The sequence below is a fragment of the Psittacula echo genome (genome assembly GCF_963264785.1).
Source record: "Psittacula echo genome assembly, chromosome: 7".
NCBI lineage: Eukaryota > Metazoa > Chordata > Aves > Psittaciformes > Psittacidae > Psittacula > Psittacula echo.
The window spans coordinates 33,963,961-33,989,703 of NC_137740.1; the positions used below are offsets into that span (position 1 = coordinate 33,963,961).

Sequence of the window (25,743 nt, forward strand, 5' to 3'; positions counted from 1 at the left end):
AACACCCACTGATTTACTTGATTTTCTTTCCCCACCAGCAGCTCCCTATACTATGAAGTGGCACCAAGGAAAACAAAACTTCAAAACAAAACCATATAATTATGAGTAAAGTCAACACACATTCTTTTTTTCCATTTCTTCTGTATTTTAAAATGTTTCGCTCAAAGAGAAAAACCTATCCAGCCCCCACATCCATTGGTGCCCCTATAACCACTACCAAGCTGACCCAATCTTTTCAGCTTTGGGGCACCTTTCCAAGCTACTCTCTGGCATCTCTTGTTGCAGGTAGGTGCTCAGGGAAGACAAATATCTGGAAAGGGGGTCCCAAAGAATTTTCTGCTCCCACAACCTCCCCTAATCCTGACTTCCAGTCCCAACATGAGTGTGGACAAAACAGGACGCCTTGGTCCTTCTGATCTGAAGATCTCTTTTCTAGAAGATACCCTTTGGAAAACTTATTAAAGTATGCTTGTTCATATTATGTTTAGAAACCAACCTCCACAATGCACTGTCAACATCATTTTTGCTTATAGGCATCATAATAACAACAACAACAGGAGCCACTGAAGGTGGCAACTTTTACTTCTTTATACTTAGAAAAGCAAAACTAACAGAGAGCAGAAAAAGGCAGGAAGAGAATAGAGATAACAGTCAGATGAGAAGAGTATGGTTTTCTTTGCCTAATTACCTAGCACATCTTCAGCCCAAAACCTGATTTTTAACTTGCTTCTACTAGATCATCTTTCATCTGTTGCTGAATTTGAGCACATCATCTGTATTTACCACGAATAGTCACCTGTTAGATGTCTGGAATTATTGAAAATGGAGATGCCTTAACCTACAGAAGCTCCCCATAACAAGAAAAATTACTTTCTTGTATGAAACTCCTGGGCACATTCAGGAGGAATGGAAGACAGGTCAGAAAAGTGCCTGACAGATGATTCCTGTGTGCAACTCTGTCAGAGACCAAGGAACAGATAGGAAGGACAATACTGAGCACAACTTAATGTGAATTAACAGCATCTGAATGAAAGATCTGGGAGAAATTAGGGAGGGCATCTAACGGCCTGTTGAAACTATATAGTCAGTAAGAACTACATGACTAGGCACCTACCAATACCATGGCTTGCAATGGTAACATGGAATCAGCGAGGTTGAAAAAGACCTTTAAGATCATCAAGTCCAACCTTTACACCAGCACTGCCAAGGCCACCCTAAACCATGTCACTGAGGGCCTCAACTACACAGTTCGTGAACATGTTAATTATTAACAGTAGATATAAATATAAGTGGGCTTAAAAAAGCTAAAACCAGAAGAGAACAAAACAGTTCAACTGTGGGAAAGTAATGTTTTTACAGTACAGGCACACTTTTATCTTCTGTCTGCAGCATTATAATCCCCTTTCCCAGCATGGCAGCAACTAACAGTGTCTATGAACCTTAAAATGAAGTCATTCAGCACCTCATCTTCACAACCATTTACTGACACGGCAGTCTAGGTGATATGTTTCAGCAAAGCTTGTTAAGGAAGCCAAGCATTGTTGCTAGTTCACCAACTTCAGCAAAATGAAGTTGGAACCTAAAGATGTGCTCTTAGAAAATTGGCTAACATGATCGTGGCTGCTGCAAGCTGAACTCCATTACCACTTTAGATGCTAAACAGTAATTACGCTGATTAAGGCACTACTTTTCTTATGAGGTTGTCCCAGATGTTTATAAACCAGCTTTCACTACAGTGACAATATTTGGTTTAGATGCTGCTGTTATTTCTGATCTGTCGCCTAGAATATTCAGTTACATCCATGAGGTCTTAAGTACCTGCAGTGTACACTGATCAAAATACAAGAGAAAATTGGTCCACTGTGTTTCTATGTAGTTAATTACTAAATTTCCCACCAAATCAGGGATTCTTTGAAAATACTTATGGAATAGCATCTAATTCTGTCTCACGAGATTCCTAATAGCTGAAACATCTCATCTCCAACATTTAACATAGTTTGCTCACATTTCACTTTGCTTCAAAAGATGATGTGTACACAGTTAACTTGTATCTACTAAAAATGTTGGTTTACTCATGTTTCTAGGAACAAAGCTGAAATGCATTAGCAAGTTAAGCTTTTGAACTTGGAACAGTTCTTCCTCTTTTCATTTGCATAGCTGTTACTGCAAAGCCCCAAGTATCTAATCAGAATGCTCTTAATATCATTGCTGTTACCAGCAACACATATCTACAGAATGCAACAAACAATATGAAACAAAGACTTTTCTAAATGTCAACTTTCTATTTAGCCAGGCTTGCAGAGTAAATTGCAGCATGCCATATGTCTCGGTGCTCATTCTTAACTGCTTTTCATCACTGTTTTATCCAATATGAAAATGATTTTTTTTTGCAGTTTTTCTGCAAGGATGTGTTAACGTATCTAATTTTATATTTTAATAGAATTTCACAAGCCAGTAAGCCTGATATGTATCTGAAATTGTTGTTAAAATGGGTGTAAATTGTCTTGATCAAATCATTAGTGTAAACAACTTTTAATTAGACTGCTCGAAAGTTGCAGTAACTAGATAATGATTATGCTAGTCATCAGGCAAAGACAGCACATTTAGCAAGTTATCTCTCTGTGTTTCTGTTCTACCTTACTTCATGTCAATGCAGAACATACATACTGAGGTTCATACATATGACTACTTTCTAACACATAGAAACTGTAATCATTCTGCAAAGACTGCTGCTTAGACCAAACCATCATATGTGATATTCCACTTCTACAGCCAGGAAAATGGCATTGGACACTGTGACAGACAGTCTCCATTTCATTTGTGTGTTCTCTGCCATTTGTTGTGCTTCTTCAAGGAGTAATTAGGTCACAGAAACTGCTGGAAGGAAGGAAAAACAGTTTCTTCTGCTATATCTAACTTCAGCATGCTTGGGGAGAAAAGGTTTCCAGCACCACTGGATGAAGACAACAGAGGAGTGGGAGAATCACTGGAAGAGCTAGGAGCTTCAAAAAACTGAACCTTTCTGCAGAAAAGAAAGAGCCCATCTGTATTCTCTGCACTGGCTTTACTGTTCAAAACATGTTTTTATTTTCCTTGGAAACCACCTCCTGGTAAGTGCTATTTGGTTCCCCTCACCTTGGAAAATATTGGCATAGATTTTTAGAATATACTTTTCTCCCTTTCTTATAGGCTTTCTCTAAACAGTGAAATAGCTTTCTGCACAATTGAGAAAGAGAACACTACCAGGAGCATCAGCAACATCTGGGTTTACAAGCACTGAAACAGATGGGATAATACATCTTCCTCGGATACAGGGAAGAACATGCATGTCCCCCTGTTCATACTCAGGCTCTACAGGCTTCTTTCACAACCTACCATACACAAGCAAAGAAAGACAACCTCAGCCACTGAAAGGCAACTAAGAGTCCATATAGCTTACAGCTCAGATGACCTCTGCTGCCTGTACCACAGTAACAGGCACACCTGAGATGAGGAATATGAGGGGTAATGTCTCTTGAAATAAATATTCAAGTTAAGGTAAAATTCTCCAAATAGAAAAGCAAATGTTATTCCTTCCTTGGAGTCACTAAAGTTTCCAGGACTAGACTGAAGTATGGCTATGGCCTTTGGGACACTCTTATGCTAACGAGAAAAACAGTGTGTGCGCAATGACTGTACCAATATTAATAGTGACGTTCTATTTTGTGATTGATTTTTCTTTTATATTAAATGGCAAGCACATACAGTTTAGAAAAGTATTTTCCAGCAGCTTAATACCCACATAAATAATGTTTCATAACTTATGAAAGCGACCTGCTACTGATCACCTCCTATCACTGGGTAAAAACTGATTTATTTAATAAATACCCATAACAAAAGCAATTATGTTTTAGTATGTCAGTAAACACCATCTCATACAATTCACTTAAAAAAGCGAGGTTCAGAATTGTCAGTTCCTTCATTGGTATCATTAAAGAACAGGTTTAGGTTGCTTCTCAGCCAACCTTACCAATGATTCTCCCTTAAAACATAATTTTTATTTGGATTCTGTATACACACAAAAATCACAGGATTCATCTTAGCTGCAACATATATTTATCTAAAAGAAACACAGGCAACTGGTAAATGACCCACTAATAATGTACTTGCTAATTCTCTCTTTCAGACTGGATATTGTAAGCATTTTAAGACCCTAAAGAGGTATAATTAGTTGTAGGAACAACTAAAGACTAATTACTGGTACAGGAAAAAAAAAAATTAAAAGCACTACTATAAGTAGGTTCATTTGTTTCACCTGGAGAGGAAAAATCCACAGTATTCTGCAAAATAGTGCAACTTGATTAACATGATCTTTTTGACATTACTAGAGTTAGGAAATGAAGTCACAACTGATAGCTTATTTAAAAAAGAAAGAAATTTTATAATCCTCTCTACATAAAGGTCAACTACTCTCAGCTAACGTTCCCATGTACTGTGCTTTCTAGAAACAGACTTTTCTTCATTTCCATTTAATGCTACACATAATTGAAAGGACAAGAGATGCTAATTCGATCTTCCTAAATGTCAGCCACTGAACAGCAAAGGAGAGCTAAAGCAGGTACATTTCGGATGTTCACACCTTTTCAAGCCCCTACATTAATCAGTGTCAGAAGATTTCCAAGTATTTTGCTTCACAGGTCTTGCAATCGATGAAACATTTAGTCTCCAGCTACTGGCCTGTTACACCTCATTACAGAATGGAAAAGTTAAAAACAATTCTTAATGACCAGGACACATTCAAGAGCACTGGCTGACTATCACTGCATAAACCCAGAGCTCAATCGTTACAAAAGGGCCGTTAAAGCTATCAGGGTCAGAACTCGACTTCCTGATGATTTTCTTTTTTTTTTCTTCTAAAGAATTTGCTCAACTTTATATTGTTGTTTGTGAAAATGCTTCAACAGCATTTTAAAGCTAATTCCTATTTTAAGCATCATCAGTAAGAAATGTTACAGTAAGCAAACTGCATACTCAGATTTACTGAAGAAGGGAAAATTGTAATACTGAGTTGAGGGACTTCACCATAAAGCTGTTTAAAGCGATTTCAAATATCTCAGGGAGTACAGTAACAATATCTTCTGAAAGAAGAATGTGACAGAGGTCAATTTTGAGTTATACATATTTATGCCACATCCACTTCCCCTGAGTCGAGTTCTATCTCATCTCTCAAGAGAGGGAAGGGACACCATGGAACATTCCCATAACGCTTTCAAACCATGAAAGACTCCAAACCATCCTTCTAGATCATTTACTCAGTGTAATTTTTTCACCAGAGACTGGCTTCCTGCAGAGGTAGTTGATGCCCCAAGCCTGTCAGTGTTTAAGAGGCATTTGGACAATACTTCTGATCCCACTGAATTAGTCAGGCAGACGGCCTAGATCATCTAGATCACCACTGTAGGTCCCTTCCAACTTACATAGTCTATTCTATTTAATTATTCCATTAGATGTCCACAGTTTACCTGCATTAGCTTGTCAAAGCACTGCACAACTAGCTAGAGGCCAGTTTCGAAGAACCGTATTCCAATATTTTTCACAAGCATACATGTGAGTGAGTAATCCCTCAGTGACGACGGGGCTTATTATATGGGAATGATCTAAGAGAAGATTCCCAATTCTGTAACTAACTGCTTTTTCTACCAATTCATGTGTGGGCTGTCATTCTCTGTTCATTAGGCATGACAGCTTTCCTGAATGTACAGAACTTTGCCACTGTATCCTTTTAGGAGCATCTCTCACTGTGATTGGTGCACACAACGGGGAGCTAAAAGGGACTGTCAGACAGGGAACAAAATAAATAGAACTTACTGCCAAGAACTGCCAGCTCCAACCGTTCTCAAACACAGCACCTGTCACAGACAGCAGCACACCCATTCTACTCTGTTGTGCCCATGAGGGTGCACGTTTCATCAGCTGGAGGGCTCAGGGCTATGGCTCATTTCAAGTATTATTTGAACTAATTGTTATAAACTCAACCACCAAACGAAGCCATTTCATGCAAGCACTCCGCTCAAGAAGGAGGAGACAGTACAATGTAGATGAGTAGCTTCTCTGCATCTGTGCCAGCTGATGTGGTGTCTAAGCCAAATTTAAAGCTAAGACCTAGCAGAGTAAAAAGCTCAAATTCCTCCTAAAAACCAGCTCTTAAAAGACTATTTGCAGAGGGAAAAATTTGTGCAAAGGGTTATGTTAAAGCCCTATGCAAGTGCAAAGGAGAAAGAGGTTTTCTTCTCTGCTGCCAGATAACATAACACATTTGATTCTTACAAGGAAACTTACTGTTTTCTCCAACATCAAAACAGGTTTAAAACAATTTATATATAGTTCTTCACCATCCTACCTGCAGTGCTACATGAAAGCAAACAAAAGAAGCCTGCTGGATGTTTCTTTAGAGCTGACTTGATTACATGATGCTGCAGGTGGTGGGCTCCTGCCAATCATCATTGCACTCTGAAGAAACTGTTTTTATCAGTCAGACTTTGAAATGGGCATTTATATTCATCGGACACCTCTTGGTATTAACGCAGAGGAGCATGGACCCTCTCTGCATCAGTATAGCTGAGATACAGGGGATGTATTTAGGCATTATTCATGGATTTATTACTTACAATTAGAGCTTTTGGGCCAGATCTTCAGTTGGCATAAACTCAGCACAGCTCTATTTAAATTAAAGGAATCATGCTAATTCATACCAAATTATGCTCTGTTCTCAGAGTCTCTAAGGATTACCTACTTGATACATCAGTTATTTTACTTAATTAAACTAGTTAAGACTCTGAGTAAATTATGAGCCATCTATGATATTTACTCATTAAAGAGCTCAGACCATTAGGCAATACTCACATATTGTCTTTCTTTCATTCCCTTTTTTTACTGATATATCTCATCACAACTTTGGAGCTACATTATAAATCTTTCCCATACAAAGTTTTCATGGGAAAATACTTTTTGCTTAGCACTGACTGATTAATGTTCATTTTTGTGTTTCTTGCACACTGAAAGCTTTCATGCCTTTGAAGAAATTTTTAGGGAAATGAAACACGGTGGATGAGCTCTTCTGCATCCTTATTTCATAATTACTGTGTAGCTACCAAGCTGATGCCAAGCTCATATTTCCTAATGCTCAAAAATATCAAGAGCTTTAAAATCCTGACCATCATGTTGCCCAAAAATTTTGCTCTGCTCAGTTTTGCCTTTCCTAGACCTCTGATTTTGTAACTGTTTGATTTATTAATACACACAGCATGTTGGGTGTAATATCTTTGTTTTACATATTCCAAAGGGTAAAGTACTATGACCATGAAAATTGGTATTAGCTTTTACTGGTGGGGGAGCAGGGTTTTGCTAAAATTTCAACAGTACAGCTTTATGCTGTTCTATAAGCAACAGTTAGACTACTGGCACAGAATTCCTGTTAAGGCAATAGTTTGTATATATTAGTAGGTATGGAGTAGTCCAGAAAACAACATTTTTCTTATTGTGAATCACAACTGCATTATGATGAACCAGAATTCATTTTCATTAACACAAGGAAAAGATTTATCTCTCTTACCTTTTATTTCTGTCTTCTATCTGCAAGATATAGACCATATCATCGGTAGTATGAAGCTTGGAGCTGCTGTCTCCCCATTTCAGCTTCAGGCTTTGAGGACCTGCTGCGGCACACTCTAACCGAGGAGGTGAGGGTGGTAACGGCCTAGTTTTTGCTTTAATAAAGTGGCTAAATGGTCCAGCTCCTATTTCATTGACAGCCTGGATCCTGATCCTAAAACGAACAACAAAAAAATGTTAAATAAAGTGCTTTTATGAGATTCTTGGTATAAGAGAGTCTCAATAAACAAAGCAGCCTTCTGGAGCAGACTCCTCCATCACTAACACACTGGCCACTCCCAGCTACCAGTGCTTTGCTTTGGCAAAATATAAGGTTCTGTAAACATAACAAGTATTATCATCCTGTTTATATTGTAAGAGCTGCATTGAAGATAATAACTTTGTTCCAGTATTAAAAGGATGGTATATAGAAAATGGAGAGTCCGTTTTTAAGAGGAGTCACATGGAAAAGGGGTAATGGGCACAAGTTAGCCCAGGGGTGACTCCAGTCGGAGAGAAGAGGAAAATTTTTCACAATGAGAACAATCAGCCATTGGAATAATCTCCCCAGCGAAGTGGTGGATTCCCTGGTATTGGACAATTTTAAGATTCAGCTGGACAGGGTACTGGGACATCTTTTCTAGACTGTACTTTTGTCAAGAAAGGTTGGACCAGATGATTCTTGCGATCCCTTCCAACCTGGTATTCTATGATTCCATGCAATGCAGTAAGGCAGAGGGGAAAAAGATTTGTGTAAGCAATCTCAGAACCTAATGATAGTCCCTTTGACCACATGAACAAGTAACAACAGTGGATACAAGTGCAACCTGGATAACATGAAGTGTGCAACTATGAATAAATAAAATGCAGAAGTGTGTTGTGGATGTTTAACAAAGGTGATGGACTTTTTAAATTTAGGTGAAATCATTAAGCAAAAGCATTGGTGTCACTGCCATGAAACCCATCTCCATGTTAGTAAATATCTCTGAAGACCAAAGAACAGTATTATTTTGGCGTATGCAGCATCTCACAAAGCACGTTATTTAAGTACATGAAACTCTACTGGAAAGAACTAACCAAGAAGGTTAAATCCACAAACCATCTACACATCTTACTCAAACTGTGGAAATACTAACCATCAGTGAACTATATGTTAGATTAAATAAAAGTTGGACTGAAGCCACTCTCTCACAAGATGCACAAAATCTCTCAAGCCATTTGAATCACATTAAGGACATTCAGAAGAAGAGAAAAGCACACCAACTACCTACCTAGTCATGAGAAGTTTTAATTCAGAAATATTCTTAAGATTGAGCCAGTCTTCTAAATTCTATTTCTTTCTTAAGACAATGACTCCTGGCTTCTGCTTCTCCTGCCTATCCGCACCTCAGTTTAAGAATTTGTACGATGAGAATCTGCTTATAGGTAAGAGTGGGGAGTCGTTGTCTTTTACTGTGGTAACATCAACAACAATATTGTAACAAAAATGTGAAATATGTATTTTGAAAGAGTTTTGAGGACTGTGTAAACAGAAATATTGGTAGAGATGAGCCTGAAAGGTTTCAAAAGTCTGTTGAATCAAAGTGAAAATAAGAGAAAACAGGATGGGCAAACAAATTAGGCTTTTTTTTTTTTTTTTTTTTAGACAGTTCAGCCTAGTTTAGATAGCTGGATAGATGCCGTTTACTGTGGAAATCCTGTGCACAGCAGCCCAGTATTTTCTCATGGGAAAAGACTCTGCAAGAAGTGTTGCTTCTTTTCAAAACTATTAGCCACCACGAAGGCAGAAGTCCCTGGGAAAGGTGGTAAGAGGGAGAAGGGAGAAGGGCAGGACGTGGTATACCCCTACAACTGCCTGCTTCAGAGAAAGCAGATAAATAGAACTGCCTGTGGTTGGCATAGCTAGTTATTTTGATTGTAACAGATCAGGTTAAGCCATCCCAACAGATCCCTACTCAGATTGCATTGTTGTGGGGCTGGAACAAGACTTAATTTTACACTCTAAAGCATAAATTTTGTTTTATAATCCACTTAAGCATTGCTAACATGAGCATCCATGTGCACTTTTCTCTCTCCATCTTACAGTATCTTCCTTTAATATTGTTTAGAGATCTAGAACGTCTAGAATTTTCATTCCTGAACCAAATAAAGTGTTTCTATTAAAATTCAATAAGGCTATTACGTATTTCTGTAAACCATGTAACTTCAGAAGAAAACAAGCATTCTGAAAAATCAGAAGTTATTTTGCAGTGAAGTATCTCAACAGCACAGCACAATTAACTATGGAGAGCATTGAGTGAAGCTTGGGAACAGAGCGTAACAGAAAATCGGTATTTGTATTACTGTTGAATACTTATTTATTGTGGAATATTTATTAACTCACTTCTAGTTATGTCAGTTCACAGAAAAACGGTCCAAGTACTATTACCATACAATTGGAGCTTACAGAGCTACATGGCTATGGCAATAAAACCAAAAGACTGTAGAACTCTCAGACATATTTCTGCAGCTGCTCACCAGCAACCATGTTTATACAGTGCTTTTGCAAGGAATTTGCTTTTTGCAAAAGAAGTGCTTATCTGTGTCTGACATCAGAGAAGTCCTCTTGAAATCAGCCCTACATTGGCAGAAGCATGCCCCAGTTCCTCCTGCCTTGAATGTATTTTGGGATGTAAATCCTTCTTCTGGCATGCTGGCTGGATTTGCTACTAAGACACAGAAACCATCAAACTTTGAGCCCATCTGAGCAAAGAGCCTGGAGTTTGCTGGGGTATACTCTGAGTTGTTCATGTATGCTTATTCCCATACAGAAGCTGGAAGTAGCAAAGCAATGCCAGACCTCAATTAACAAGTTCAACAGGGTGGACACATGTAGGCATGTTGCTAGAATCACCACTGTGCTAAACAAGGTTCATTTCCAATTTTGGTTAGCCAAGACTTGCTTTCAATTTCAGGTTCCCACAAAAGCATTGACAGTGAAATTCCAACACAACCAAAACATATTAGCCCTTTGCCGATTTACTTCAGCAAGAGTTCAGAGCCTCAAAGCCAGTATTTGGCTTGTTTAGTCTAGGAAAAACAAGGCCTGGAAGAAAACACATTTGCTGCTTTTAAACACAGCAGGGAATAAACTTGTGACAGAGAAAAGAGCCTGTTGAGGTAAACAAGGCTGACATGAGAAGAAAAAACACTGGTGAACAAATTTAGAGAATGAAATCAGTGATGTTCTGCATCAGTCTTTTGATTAAAACAGGAAGAGAAAAAAACCCATCATGTTTTAGCATACAGCTTGATAAACATGTTTCTTACAGATACAGATGTTCCCTGGTGAAAGGCAAGTGTCAAGATAGGCTTGAAAAAGAAATAAGAGTTAACAATTGATAGCAAAACCACTTTGACATGTCTATTTTAAAAAAGCTTTTACTTCATTACTGCCTTTGCAAAAAAGGATCACAGCATTACAAGCCACTGAAGAACTGGCAATAACAATGATAACACACTGATATTTCCTGGATTTATGAGTGATCTGGAACAGAGGGGTTCTGAATCACCAAATTCCTATTCTGCCTTCTTTCTTTTTTTCCAGATTGCTAGAGGGATATATATACACACAAATATATAAATAAATCTACGTCTTTATTTTTTATTACATAGTTTTAAAACCTAAATATTCTAGGCAAAGATCAGGAACTATGGTACTAGGCACTGGAAGCAATATAAGCTCCATACTTTAAATAACTTCTAATATACATATTTGTGTAATTGCCAGAAGAAATTCTCTGTTCTGGGTACATGACAAAGTTTGAGAAATGAACTTTCGATTAAAACTTCACAAGACCTGTGGGATTTTGACACTGAATACAAACAAAAAAGAAACATGTTACAGAAGATCTGTGCTATGTCTAATTTTACAACTGGGCAATCAGATAATCAGATTTCAGTTTTTATTAGAGCAATACTTAAAATAGAATTTCTTTTGTCACATCTTCTGCTGTATTGCTGTTCATTGTCTGCATGGAACCGTATTTTTATTTTAATTGGCAGTTAGGGAAAAAACATATGAGCCAGAACATAAAATAATACTACTACTAAAATGTTGGCAATGTCATTTAGAAATTTACTCTGAAGAAATATGAAGAAATTGGTATAAAATTCATATCATCTTTTTACTAATCGCCATGTGCTAAGCCAAAAAAAAAAATAGCTGTTGCTATACAAATTAAAGTTCATTGCATGCACATCGTTATCCCCTCACCGGGGTCAATATAGTTAGTAATATAAGCCCCTGAAATAGTAACACTATACATCTGAAAAACCAGAAGATGTCACATTGTAATTTTAGTACTTCCCCATTTTTAAAGTTTATTTACCTACCAGTGTAACCTCACCTTTAAAGAGCAACTTAAAAAGGTCAGAGATATGCAAGGAGAGGAGAAAGAGGAAGAAGGTGGGGATGAAGCAATTATTTAAACATGAACTACCGCAATTCATTCCATAAAGGAATTATTGCAGATTTCCATTCTCCCTAGGCTGGTTGGTTTGGTTGCTGGTTTACTTGTTTATTTAACTGAATCCGTATGCCATAAACATTTTTTATGTAAAATTAAAGTGCGTGATCTCACCCTCAGAGCTCTGTACCACATCAAAAAAAGTTGTACTCACCGGTATGAGGTTTCTGGCAGCAAATTAGTGATAACATAACTTGTAACATTTCCTACTGGAATGCTGATGTCACCCAGGTCAACGTTGTATGATGTAATCTCAGCTCCATTATTGCATGGTTCTTCCCAGTTCAGTACAAGGCACACAGAGGGTGAATGTTGACACACATCCATATGCTCATCCTCCAGGACGGAGAGCGTACAGACTGCATCAGGCACAGATGCGGGGATTCGGCAGGTTACCATATCACTGTAAGGTCCAGCTCCTGCCTGGTTAATAGCCTGTGTGTTAAAAAAAACCCCGTATTTTTAACAGGATAAATATTCTCTTTCACATGTCTATCAAGTTCATAATAATGAACTGTGCAACCTGGAAGAGTTGCATGGATTTTTCAGAGAAGTACTGCTAGCTTATTCTCTAAAGCAGGACTCATGCCCTCTACCTAGACACACTAGGTTCTCATGAATGGCATGTAAGGGACCATACTACCTTCCCTTGAGCTAGGTTTGTCCTGATACGGTGCAGCATGCTGCTAGTCCACGAGATACACACAGACCTGATGACAGCATATTATGTACAGCATATTATGTACAGGCTGAGCTACAAGGAGGTCCAGAAGGCACAGACCTTCAAAAACAGCTTCCACATTGCCCAGCATTGTCCACCATCCTCACTTCCTCTGCACTTGGAAAAGTGAGCCCAGATTCTCCCTCCAGATGAGAACTGATTAGAAAACCCAGGTTTACAACGTTGCCAGTAGAACTATGATTGCAATGAAAGGACACATCAAGCAATTGTTTGATTTCTTATCTATTCTTAACTTTAGTGAATGACTTATTTCTGTTATGTGTAATACAAACGCAAAGCTGTGTTCTGTTTCTCCAGGAGGCATTTTGTTCAATCGAAGAAAGAGATAATAAAGTTAGATCTGCCAGCCTTTAAAAAGCCCTTCAAAACAAATCCTGCTCCAGGGTCATCTTTTATTTAGTGAAGCACTCTTAGAGCTGTTAAAAGTGAGCCTTGTTTTGTGGTTTGCCAATGATATCATTTTTCTTACCTCTAAACCAGCATTTGGCAATCTGTATCTTGCTCTAAGCAATTTATTGTCAGTGGTGCTTTTAACTGCTTTATTGGTGAATCTCATCATCATAACCAGTGGGAATTTCATTAGTCTTTTCTTCCTAGATACTTCACTCCACCACCCCTAAATGACACAATATTTCCCTTTGCAGAAGTCACAATTTTTTTTCAGGAATATTCATTACAGGAAAAAAGCTGAGCAACAGTAAAGACAACTGTCTGCCCTGCAGTTATATATGCCTGATTGTTCAATTCTCTCTTTTTTATTGAGTTACTGCAGATTGAGGTAGCAATACTGTGTGTTTATTGGAAGGCAGAGTCAATGCGGTTTGGAGTATCTTTATTTCTAAAAAGCAAAAGATTTTTCTTTTAAAGCTGCTAACAGATAAGAAAACAAGCTATTAACCTCTCATTTTTGGTTTAAAAGACTAACATTTCTGTAACTATTTAACTTTCCATCTTTGTCTGCTATACATACTTGGTTCTTCTTTTGTGTATAATTGTTTAAATGTTCCAGCGTATCTTATAACAAATCTTCTTCATATAATACACAGATGAGATCCAGAGGATGAAGCCCTCTACAAAGTAATGCAGGGGTCACTGACGGACTTCAAGAAAATGTCTTAATGCCGTTGTACATTTCATTTAACTTCTGCCTTTGAATTAGATATTGGCTGTATTAAAAACTGGCTACATTTGTGCAACATTTTTGTGGCAGGTAATTTAAAATGAATGCCCACTTGAAATCAAAGGTGCTATAGAGCCAGCTGTTTCCATTTTTAACATGAAAATCTCCTTCAGCTCCCTGCTGCTTACCGCAGAAGTGGTCTCACAGTCTCCTTCCTGCCCAGTGGATGTTGAATGCTTTCCCTCTTGCGCAAACAAGAGGCACTTTCTGGCTCACACTTCCAAGGCACTCACACATGCTCTTTCAATTCGCCTTCCTCAACAGTGCCAGTGCAAGGTAGACACTCAGCTATGACCAGAAAATGCAGTTGAGTGTACTTAGAGCTGTGGGGCCCTAGCTCCTTGGCTACTAGCCAGCTGCTCAAAGGCTACTTCATAAATAAAAAAAAAAAATAAAGTTAAGAAAATCTATGTCCTGTTAAAAAAAAACCCCAACCAAACTCAAGAATGAAACACTCGACAGAAGCATGTTGTCCTTGATCAAAGAAATAATCCTGGGTGGCCCACATGTTGCAAGTTGGGTGGGTACATGAACTTTTGGTTGGGTTACTGGTGGCATTCTGACTTCACAGACAAATAAATCTTGTGGAAAAGTGTCTTGGGTAAAAAGTATTTTTACTTCACTCCCACTTACTTTATTTTTCATTTATTTTTCAGTAGGCTTAAAGCAGAAATGCCGTATTTTTATTTTCATATATATATAAGAAATAGATTCTGCTACTTTTTTGAAAATAATAGGAGAGAAAGAGATCAAAGAAAAAAGAAATCATATAGAGACTCTGTATGAAATCCTATCTTGCAAACCTAAGAGAAAAAATGATAAAGATGAGGAATCACTTTCTGGCAGTTACCACCTCCTATACACATTGGAATCTACTCAGCTGGTTTGCTCTATTGGATAAATGAAACAGATGGTGAGTTTACTACTTAAGCTAAGAGAATCTTCAAAATCCAGTGGGGAGGTAGATGTTACATCTCATTACCAAGAAAAAAAATTTTTTTTTTTTTTAAAACATTATAATTTTGGTCTAATATCAGAGGGCAAAGTGGCTGTTAAAAACATTATTTACTGAAATAAATCACACGATACAAAAGAGCAACTTTTGAGAGGTAAAAGTCACACTGACTCTCTTGTTTATCACTTTGAATTGTGCAAAATCTAAACTGTTCAGTTATATAGCAACAGTCTGCATTATTTAAAATAAACATACCTTCTGACTCACAAAGCATATAACCTCATAGTGGCTAATGATAAAAATAAAAACACAGTGGAAAGAAAACATTTACGTCTTAGATCACAACGCATGCAAAACCTTGTAGCTTCCATACCTGTAGCCTACAGCAGTAATGTGCTGCCGCTGACAATTCACTTATTTCAAAACAGGTATCTGTACCATTATATACCAGTTCTAGAGATTCCTCATCTTCTCCCCACTCTAATCTGTATTCAGAGACGTCAGCACCAGAACATTCAAGACTCTGCAACACAAATATTTATGTGGTTCAGTCCAGAAATGAGCAGTTCCGATCTCTGTGTTTCAGAAATAAAGTACATGGGAAACAAACCAACCTATTTTGAAATTAATACACCATTACTGCTGCAACTGGAAAAGCGCTGAATTAGTGTTCTCTACTAGGTTACTGAAACAGTCCAATTCTGTGCAGAAATTACCTGATGGGAATTCACAGAAATGAGAAAGTATACACAGCTACTTTGCTTTTCATCTGGATACTCAGGAATAAATTGTCTCTCCACTGGCTTGGCAGAAACACAACTGTGCAGAACACAAAAAAGCATCAATCTAGTATAGTCTAGCTGAGTGATCGAAACACAGCTGTGGAAGAGCTACTTGTCAATGCTGAAGTAGTTACTCACTGAGAAAACTTACTGAGAAAAGAACAACCTCAGCAACTGAGAAGCTTGTCAGCAGTTTTCAGTGAAAGTCACTCATCGAGTGAATGGTCCCAGTATGGGACATGGGACTGTGGACCTGGGTACATTAACGTCCACAATGACACTCCTACAGGTTCCGTATGTCCTCAGCAATGCTTTTATCATCCTGAAGTCTAGGGGAACATGGAATAAATACCTGAATTTGCTGGAGATGAGCTACTGCAGAAATAATGACAAGGTTCCAAAACCAAAATATTTAGTGTTTTTATCAGAACTACCTAGAACTCACTGTGTGGATTGAAGCAGCTCAGGGAATCACTGCTCTACGTGCAGAACTGTGGCCTAGGATACGACAAAGACCTTGTGATTATGGCATGCAAGGAGTGATTTTCAGTAAATAGATCCAGGGAATCACCACACGCCACAACGACCACCCTCCACATGCACATGGGCTTCTCTAGCTCTGTCTCTGAGCATCCAGCTATTTTAGTAGCAGCATTCAGAACTGCTAAGCCAGTGTTTTAAATCAAGGTGCAAAAAAGGTATAGTGGGCACCACTGTGTGCTCTGTAGCCAGACAAAAAACTCCACAGTCCTCCACTGTTTTTCCTTCATATTCGTATCAGCCAAAAAATGGCAGACTCTTAAAGAAAACATAACCATTGCAAACCACATTACTCCTTCCACAGCTTCATTTTCAGCTAGAACAAACAAATACATCCTGCATATAAACACAGAGCCTACCAGAAACACTGCTGCATGGGCTCATGGTTGGGAAAAGCAAATGCCTGTACATTTAAAAGGTAGTATTTAAAAGTTCAGTGTGACTTCTATCTTAGTGCCACAAAATGTTGCAAGAAATATTAACAAATATCCTCAACCTACACAAACCGCACCTATTTCCCTATAAAATTAAACTCAGTTTATGTTTTTATCTAGAAATGGTTGTTAGCACAATTTATTTATTTGAGCATCTGATGAATGTTAACAACTTCTTTCTCACAGGGGCATCCCTTTATGGAAGGACCCAACTGATGCAGGGCTGGAACGGCTGCTAGGTTTTCAAAGGCTGTCTATGGCAGAACTATAGCCCCACTGCTCCATAGCATGTTCTTTATGATAACACCTTTTCCTTTCTTCCTTAATTACATGATTTTCTGTTGTTTTGTTTTGGTTTTTTTTTAGTGACACTTATTAACTCCTCTCAGCATTTCAGATAAGACTGATTTTAAGAGTCCAATGTCCAAGGTTCTGCAGAATGGAGAATGAATGCACACAAACTAAAACAAAAGTAAATATTTGGGGAAGAGACAAATGCTTTTTGAGGAAAAAATTGCACATCATAAGCATTTGTGCAGTTATTTTCATATTGGAGACTCCAGTTGCAGCCAAAATCAAATATTTGCCTTCACAATTCCACCCCAGGACATGCTGACATGCTAAAAGCCTGCAGAGAGCATTTCTACCCAACCAGCCCTCTGTCATCTGACGCCAGTACAAGGAGGTCTCATGTCTGAATCCTGGTCCAGATAACTCATAATCAACTTTATGCAATTCTTTAAGGAGAAAAGTACAGATGATTTTCTACAACAGAAGAGTTTCCACAAAGGGTTTTCTTGTACAAAAAAAAGTTCCAAACCAGTGAATAGCTCTCAATCTAGCTTTCAAGTGGCCATATTAGTTTGGAGAAGCAAGACGAAAATGAAACAGTGAGGGCACCCAACTTACCTCCCAGCTTATAAGTACACATGTGTCGGACAGAAAGGACAGGGAAGGTGCTCTGCACTGGCCAGGCGGTCCTGCTGCTGTGGTGACTTCTGTAGCTTCTGAATATGGCCCGTACTAGAGGGGAACAAGGTATCTGTACATTAATATATAAGCATACAAGCATCTCACATTCTTCAAAGGCTTTCCGAACAGCACACAAACTTTATCAATGCAATGAACTTTCTCAAAGGTAGACCAGGCTTCCAACACTCGACACCAGAGCTCAGTATGAGATAGGTGAATTCCTGCGATGTTAAAAGGTGAGGTAAGTTCAGGTATGAGCAGATAGTATGTAAATCCTCCTGTGCATCAACGAGTGCCCATGAGAGCCTAAGCCACCTCCAACTTACCTAAGAGTGAGAATGTGCACTCAGCAATGGAGTAACTGAGGAACTGTTTGTGTCCCTCTACCTTACCTTAATGTGTTCATATGTCTGTGCCATAGTCCAGCATAACTGGCTTCTTGTGGATATAAGAAGGAGCACAGCAACAGTAAAGCACATACTGGAGTCCAAATCCAGCTTCTTTTATATAAAATGCCTGCCACATGTTAATTACAAAAGGACAGCATGTGATGGAGCCCTGGGTTCAACGTGCAGGGGCATGATGCACACACACTGCCTATGGCCTAGCTCCACGGGCAGCTAAGCCACCTGCTCAGACAACTTTTGAGCCCTCAGTAAGAGAATAATTTAAATGCATGTTAGCAAAAGAAAAGACAATTTTCAAGAGTCTGGAAAACTGTCTTCAGGCAGCAGTGTGAGGACGGGAGAGATAATAGTAGAAATAGCTTTTTTGTGAGACTTTTTGAGTGGGATAATGAAGTTTGTTCAGCACATCCTCAAGCTAATTAAAAATCATTCTTCAGAAAAAAGGAACTTTGCTGGAAGCAATGAGAGGAAAAACACTGGTATTTACTTATTTTGGAATGCAATACTAGCAAGTATGAAAAAAATGAGCCACTACAAGTGCTGAACAACAGTGAAATTATGAACCCCAGAAATGCATGAACCTCAACAGAGTGTATCAATATTTATGCTATTAAGAAAGGCTAAAACTGATGACTTTGTTTGAATTACAAAGAATGCACACTCCAAGAAATCTCATTTATCGACTACTTCCGTTTTCTTTACTGAATGGGAGGAAGAAAGGTGTTTGCAACTGGTAGAAGACACGCCCCTGTATTCTGCATCTTGGTTGGTAAAAAACCCCAATCAAAACCCAAACCAGCAACCTCATTTAACAAAGGGTAGGATTAGAAATGCTTTGCAACTTTAAACACTGTTTTACCATTAAAACAAAAGGGGAAAAAAAAAAAAAAGGCAAGGCATCATATATCCAAAACAACAAGGTGGGCATTGGCTTCCATTCCAGTAAGCAAATCCAATCTTTCCACATGTATTTACTTTGTGTTTCACAAAAATAATACAGTGGACATTTTAAAGACAAAACAGTTTAACAGTCTTGCATATTTTTATAATACCTAACTTAAGTTTTAACAGAACTCTTCAGGAACCTGCTTAGTAAGGTTCCATGGGATACAGCCCTAGAGGGCAGGGGAGGCCCAGGACTGTTGGTTGTTATTCAAGGATCACCTGCTCCAAGCTCAGGAGTGTTGCATCCCAACTAGAAGGAAGTGCAGCAGGAGGGCCAGGAGACCTCCCTGGATGGATAAGGAGCTGCTCAGGAAAATTCAAAGGAAAAAAGAGGCTTATAGAAGGTGGAAGCAGGGACAGGCAGCCTGGGAAGAATACAGGGATGTTGTCTGGGAAGCAAGGGACCAGGTTAGGAAAGTTAAGGCCCAGTTAGAATTAAATTTGGCTAGGGATGTGAAAGATAACAGGAAGGGATTCTATAGGTACATTGTGAATAAAAGATAGACTAGGGACAACATGGGCCCTCTCAGGAAGCTATCGGGAGAACTGGCTACCCTGGATTTGGAGAAGGCTGAGGTTCTCAATGACTTCTTTGCCTCGGTCTTCACTGGCAAGTGCTCTGACCGCACCACCCAAGTCTTGGAAGGCGGATGCAGGAACTGTGAGAATGAAGACCCTAGGCCCACTGTAGGAGAGGATCTGGTTTGAGACCATCTTAAGAACCTGAACGTACACAAGTCCATGGGACTTGATGAAATCCATCTGCAGGTCCTGAAGGAGCTGGCGAATGAAGTTGCGAAGCCACTGGCCATCATATTTGGAAAATCATGGCAGTCAGGTGAAGTTCCCGATGACTGGAAAAAGGGAAATATAACCCCCATTTTCAAGAAGGGGAAAATTGATGACCCAGGGAATTACAGACCAGTCAGTCTCACCTCTGTGCCTGGCAAAACCTTGGAGCAGATTCTCCTGGAAGGCATGCTAAGGCACGTGAAAAACAAGGAGGTGGTTGGTGACAGCCAGCAAGGCTTCACTAAGGGGAAATCCTGCCTGACCAATTTGGTGGCCTTCTATGATAGGGCTACGGAACTGATGGACAGGGGTAGAGCAGTTGATGTTGTCTGCCTGGACTTGTGCAAAGTGTTCGACACTGTCCCACATGACATCCTTGTCTCTAAATTGGAGAGACATCAATTTGATGGGTGGACCACTCGGTGGATAAAGAACTGGCTGGATGGCCGCACGCAAAGAGTTGTGGTCAATGGCTCAATGTCCAGCTGGAGACCAGTAACGAGTGGTGTCCCTCAGGGATCAGTGTTGGGACTGATCATGTTCTACATCTTTGTCGGTGACATGGACAGTGGGATTGAGTGCGCCCTCAGCAAGTTTGCCGATGACACCAAGCTGTGTGGTTCGGTTGATAAGCTGGAGGGAAGGGATGCCATCCAGAGGGACCTTGACACGCTTGTGAGGTGGGCTGATGCCAACCTGATGAAGTTTAACCATGCCAAGTGCAAGGTCCTACACCTGGGTCGGAGCAATCCCAGGCACAGCTACAGGTTGGGCAAAGAAGAGATTCAGAGCAGCCCTGTGGAGGAGGACTTTGGGGTGTTGGTCAATGAGAAAATGAACATGAGCCAGCAGTGTGCACTCACAGCCCAGAAAGCCAACCGTATCCTGGGCTGCATCAAAAGGAGCATGACCAGCAGGTCGAAGGAGGTGATCCTGCCCCTCTGCTCTCGTGAGACCTCACTTGGAGTATTGGGTGCAGTTCTGGTGTCCTCAACATGAAAAGGACATGGAACTGTTGGAACAAGTCCAGAGGAGGGCCACGAGGATGATCAGGGGACTGGAGCACCTCCCGTATGAAGACAGGCTGAGAAAGTTGGGGCTGTTCAGCCTGGAGTAGAGAAGGCTGCATGCAGACCTCATAGCAGCCTTCCAGTATCTGAAGGGGGCCTATAAGGATGCTGGGGAGGGACTCTTCATCAGGGACTGTAGTGACAGGACAAGGGGTAACGGGTTCAAACTTACACAGGGGAGGTTAGATTGGCTATAAGGAAGAAATTCTTTACTGTTAGGGTGGTGAGGCACTGGAACGGGTTGCCCAGGGAGGTTGTGAATGCTCCATCCCTGGCAGTGCTCAAGGCTGGGCTGGACAGAGCCTTGGGTGGCATGGTTTAGTGTGAGGTGTCCCTGTCCGTGGCAGGGGGGTTGGAAGTAGATGATCTTGAGGTCCTTTCCAACCCCGACTATTCTATGATTCTATGATTCTAACTCCATGTAAGTGAGTAACTTTAAACCTTCTTGTTGTCTTTGTCTTAAAGATTCCCTTGGAATAAACACATCAACATGTATGTACTCTTGCTGGGATTGCCTTTATAAAAGGCCTTTGGAAAGATGCTTTTAGAAAGCCAAGCAGAACTGATCCAAACCTGACTGAATCAACAAGATCTTCCAAGAAAAAGAAAGAATGTGGTGGAAGAGGAATACATAGAGATCTCCTCATAAGCAGATACGACTTTTAGCAGGGATTTTGCACATTTTGGTGTAGCTGATTTTGGCCAGTCAAATCTTACTACTAGCTAAAATTTCCTTTTAAAAGAGTACCAGATTTAAAACTGAAGGTCTTCCTCCAAAGTTCCTTTAAGCATTTCTCACTTAATTTTCTCCCTATCACCTATCTGATTACCAGCATTAACACAATCACTCTCCATCTTAGACACAGTACCACAATGAGAAAAAGCCAAAGCACTTTCTGGCACACTGCACGTACCCCACCATCATTCAGAGCTCTCACTCTGAATCGATATGTTGCTCCAGGAAGAAGGTTGCTGACGGTGCACTCCAGATCAGGCCCATGATACACTTCAGAAACTACTTCCTCAGGTTCTGTCATTTCTACACTATACTCTGAGATGGGACAGCCACTTTCTGAAGGAGGGACATCTAGAAAGAAATCATATCACTCATTAAGAACACAGGATGCATGCCAGGAAAGGTAATTTTTTATTTCATATACCACCGAAGTATATGTGTATAGATATATAGATACATATACACGCACATGTATGTACACATACGCACACCACCAAAAATTATTTTCCTCTTCAATAGATGCCTTACCTGCAGTATCTCATCCATGTACATGATTGAGAATTTTAAAGCAAATTAATAAAATACTCTTAGCCCTACATATTGACCAGGTCAGATTATTCCATGCATGAGAAGCACCTCCCCCAAGGCAATGATCTGTTACTCTGAGCAGTCGTATTTGATGCCAGGAGGTGTCCATCTACTTTTTAAGCAGAACACGGTAGTTACTATCATCTTCTGAGGATGAAAAAAGAAGTTACCCTGCTGCTTTTCTCCAGTCTCAAAGGTGGTGTTGCACGCAAAGAAATTGTCAGTGAGGCAGGAGACAAATGTATAGGAAGCTGCATAGGACTAACGCTGAATACACCCTTTCTGGGACAGAAAAATGAGGATGCACATGGTGGCTCTCACACCCAATCTTAGCTGCTGGCTACAGCTTGAAACAGGCAGAGGTGGGTCATGCACACTCCAAAACTACTACTTATACGTAGGATTTCTGGCAAAGCCTCACTAACACCCAATAAAAGTACGAACATCCTTGAACTTTATTAGTCACACTGCTAACATTTATGAGATTCTACATCTCTGCAGAATGATCTAAACCCTGTGCTTCACCTGGAATAAGCTTTTTGGAAAGCTAAATTTGTTTTCTATGTCTGTATCTGTTTTGTTGTGGGCACCTTTTTCTCCATGAAAACAATATATTTGACACTATTTGCATGTTATTTTACAAGCCAGTACTGCAGAATCAACCTGCCTGGGGTTCTGAAAAGCAATGCTCCACCATAACAGGGATGGTGTAAACATTCAGGAAACAACATGGTATCTTGGATGCACAGATGAATTTATACTGGTGTTGAGATGCATTTGTCAGTTAAAAATGGTACTGCTCTAAAATTCAGCTTAATGAATGATGCAACAAAGAATCTTGGATGCTGCAAGATTATCATGGTAAAGAAAAAAAATCTGTTGGATACTGGCTTGTATGCTGTATTCTAAAAATGTGCAATTTTTTTTTCAGTCTAGTGTCATGTCCATGGTCCAAGTTCTTTGCAAAACTGCAGGTGTCCAATGGACTCTGCATGTTATACTGTGGATCAGGGTTTAAAAGCCACCCAAAATCCTCAAAATGTTCTAACTCGAATTTCTGAGAGAAGTCATAGAATCATAGAACAGTTCAGGTTGGAAAGGACCTTAAGATCACCTCATTCCAAGCCCCCTGTCATGGGCAGGGACACTTTCCACTAGACCAGGTTGCTCCAAGCCCCATCCAACCAGGCCTTGAACACTGACAGGGATGGAGCATTCACAATTTCCTTTGGTAACCTGTTTCATTGCCTCATCACTCTCACAGTGAAGAGCTTCTTTATATCCAACCTAAATCTCCCCTGTTTAAGTCCTATATTAGAAGTAGCAACCTGCTTCTGCTAAGTCAATATTACAAAGGAATAAAAAAAGATCTTGAATCACATGGTGTTTTTGCAATAAAAGGACAGATATTCTAAAATAGCTGATACTTTATAGATCTGATATAGAGACAGGTCCCAAATAAAATAAAAATAGGTGCACAGTATCAGGCTTAAAAGACAGCTGGAGGACAGCTAAGTTCAGAAACCCAATACAGAGCCACAGCAGTTGATGAGAAGATGTATTTCCAACTTGCACAAACTTCACTTGACTTTGTACTTCTCAGTGAACAGAATACACCAGAACTTTTCACAAGGTCTAACAACAGAAATAAAACTAAAGCAAGTTCAGCAACTAACCATCAAGATCAAAGCATCAACATCACATCATCAACAGTGAAATGCTCTAACAGCTTACCCCATTGTAGCTGTACTTCTTTGTGCTTCGGCTTCCCCAACACTCTTGGTGGCCGACAGCAACCAGGTGCAACACTTAGTGTACAGACAGGTAAACTTTCAGAACACTGGAAGAGAACAAGAGCTAAAGTTAGCTCTCTGGTACAATTACTGCCTACAAAGTGAGGCATAATTAGAAAGTGGCACAAGAAATTGTTTCCTAAAACAACCACTTATTAGAAATTTATATGAAACAATAAAGGCTAGGAGATGCTATCAAGGATGTTACTTACAAATGCAATTTATAATAGAGTTCTTTCATTAGCATACTCACAACTGTAGCAAAGGAAACTTTGATGGCTAATGTTAGTGGGTTCTTAATTTCAATTTTCCTTGTTTTTATAATAATATCAAGCCTAAGGTACTCAATCATTAAGAAAAAAAAAAAGCAAGCAAGAGGAATAAAAGTGTAGGCACTGAAATTATTTTAATTCAAAGGAGGGAAAGACAGGAATCAGCATCTGGAAAATGGAACCCAAAAATTTAAAGAAGAATTCAGCCATGTGAAAGGTAACTAATTATTACAACAAACTACCGCTACTGCATGCCCAGCTTGTCAGTACAGGCTCATGTACGTGAAAGTCTATGGCCTTTCTCAAGCAAGTAGTCAGATCAGATAAACAGCATGGCCTTTTCTAGTGTAAGTATAAACACCTACAGTTGTGTTTTGAAGAAACCCAATCTCATTAAATTGCAATCTGCCTGAAAAAATCCCATCAGGTAGACAGAAGTCTTATAAAATTCACCAACTTGCAACATAAGATTAAATGTAATCAATACAGTGTAGCTTTACTGTGCTACAGGAAAAATATTCACCTTATTTTTAAAGAAGAAATCTTTTACCAAAAATAGGGGATAAATCTCTGAAAAATATAAACCAAATAGTCCTTACTGTTAAACAATACCTACCTGACTGTGTCCACCAGTGCTGATACAGCATGCCCGGAGTTTATACAAAGTGCCTGGTTTCAAGTGAGTACAGGTATATTCTGTAGCTGATCCACTATATGCCACTTCCCACTGATTTGCTAAAAAAGGAAATATATCCAAGTTTAGAGAAGTACAATGCAACAAGTTCAGGAGTGTCTAGGAAAATCCTTAATGTAGTCATCCACAAGTGATGTATTTCAGGGAAGTCATTAGTGTTAATATTACTATGAATGGTATTCCATCCTAAAAGACATACATACACATAGACACATATACAAGTATTTTTAAAACATATTAAATATATTAAATCAAACAGTAGGTTCATCAATACAGCCTAAAATTCTACCAGTAGAAAAGAAAAAGAGCATACTTGAAAAAGCTACACCAAAACCTCCCCAAAACCCAACTCGAACTCCCCCACAAAACCTGCACGTACATAACTCAATCATATGTACAGCATAACTGCATTAATAAAAGTAATAGCCCAAAGGGTCAGAACTTCTTTATAGCAGCCATAACAGAATGAAATGGAGGCAACTTGTTTCAACTTTACCTTCTGGACTTCCTTGAGAAATCTCTAGTAGATACTTTAGGATTTCTGAACCACCATTATCCTGTGGAGGATCTGAAAAAAATAAGGCAATTTGTCAAGATAAGGAGTGAAATATAATACTCGATACAGAAGCTTTTTCTGATTCTGCTCCTTCTCCTCCATAAACTCGCCCACAATAACTACACCAAGGAATTTATAGTAGAAGTAT

The 25,743-nt window shown here is 39.3% G+C and overlaps 1 protein-coding gene across 1 annotated transcript in view; it reads right to left on the bottom strand.

Annotated features, from left to right (window-relative positions):
* Positions 1–25,743, bottom strand: part of FNDC3B (fibronectin type III domain containing 3B) — a gene marked incomplete at both ends in the record, with an annotated part of 160,278 nt that overhangs the window by 17,747 nt on the left and 116,788 nt on the right. Inside the window, 8 exons of the mRNA XM_080622297.1 lie at positions 7,592–7,804; positions 12,292–12,572; positions 15,388–15,537; positions 17,680–17,793; positions 21,871–22,043; positions 24,015–24,120; positions 24,962–25,080; positions 25,536–25,607. Coding sequence (XP_080478423.1) covers positions 7,592–7,804; positions 12,292–12,572; positions 15,388–15,537; positions 17,680–17,793; positions 21,871–22,043; positions 24,015–24,120; positions 24,962–25,080; positions 25,536–25,607 — 1,228 coding nt within the window. The remainder of the gene's footprint in view (positions 1–7,591; positions 7,805–12,291; positions 12,573–15,387; positions 15,538–17,679; positions 17,794–21,870; positions 22,044–24,014; positions 24,121–24,961; positions 25,081–25,535; positions 25,608–25,743) is intronic.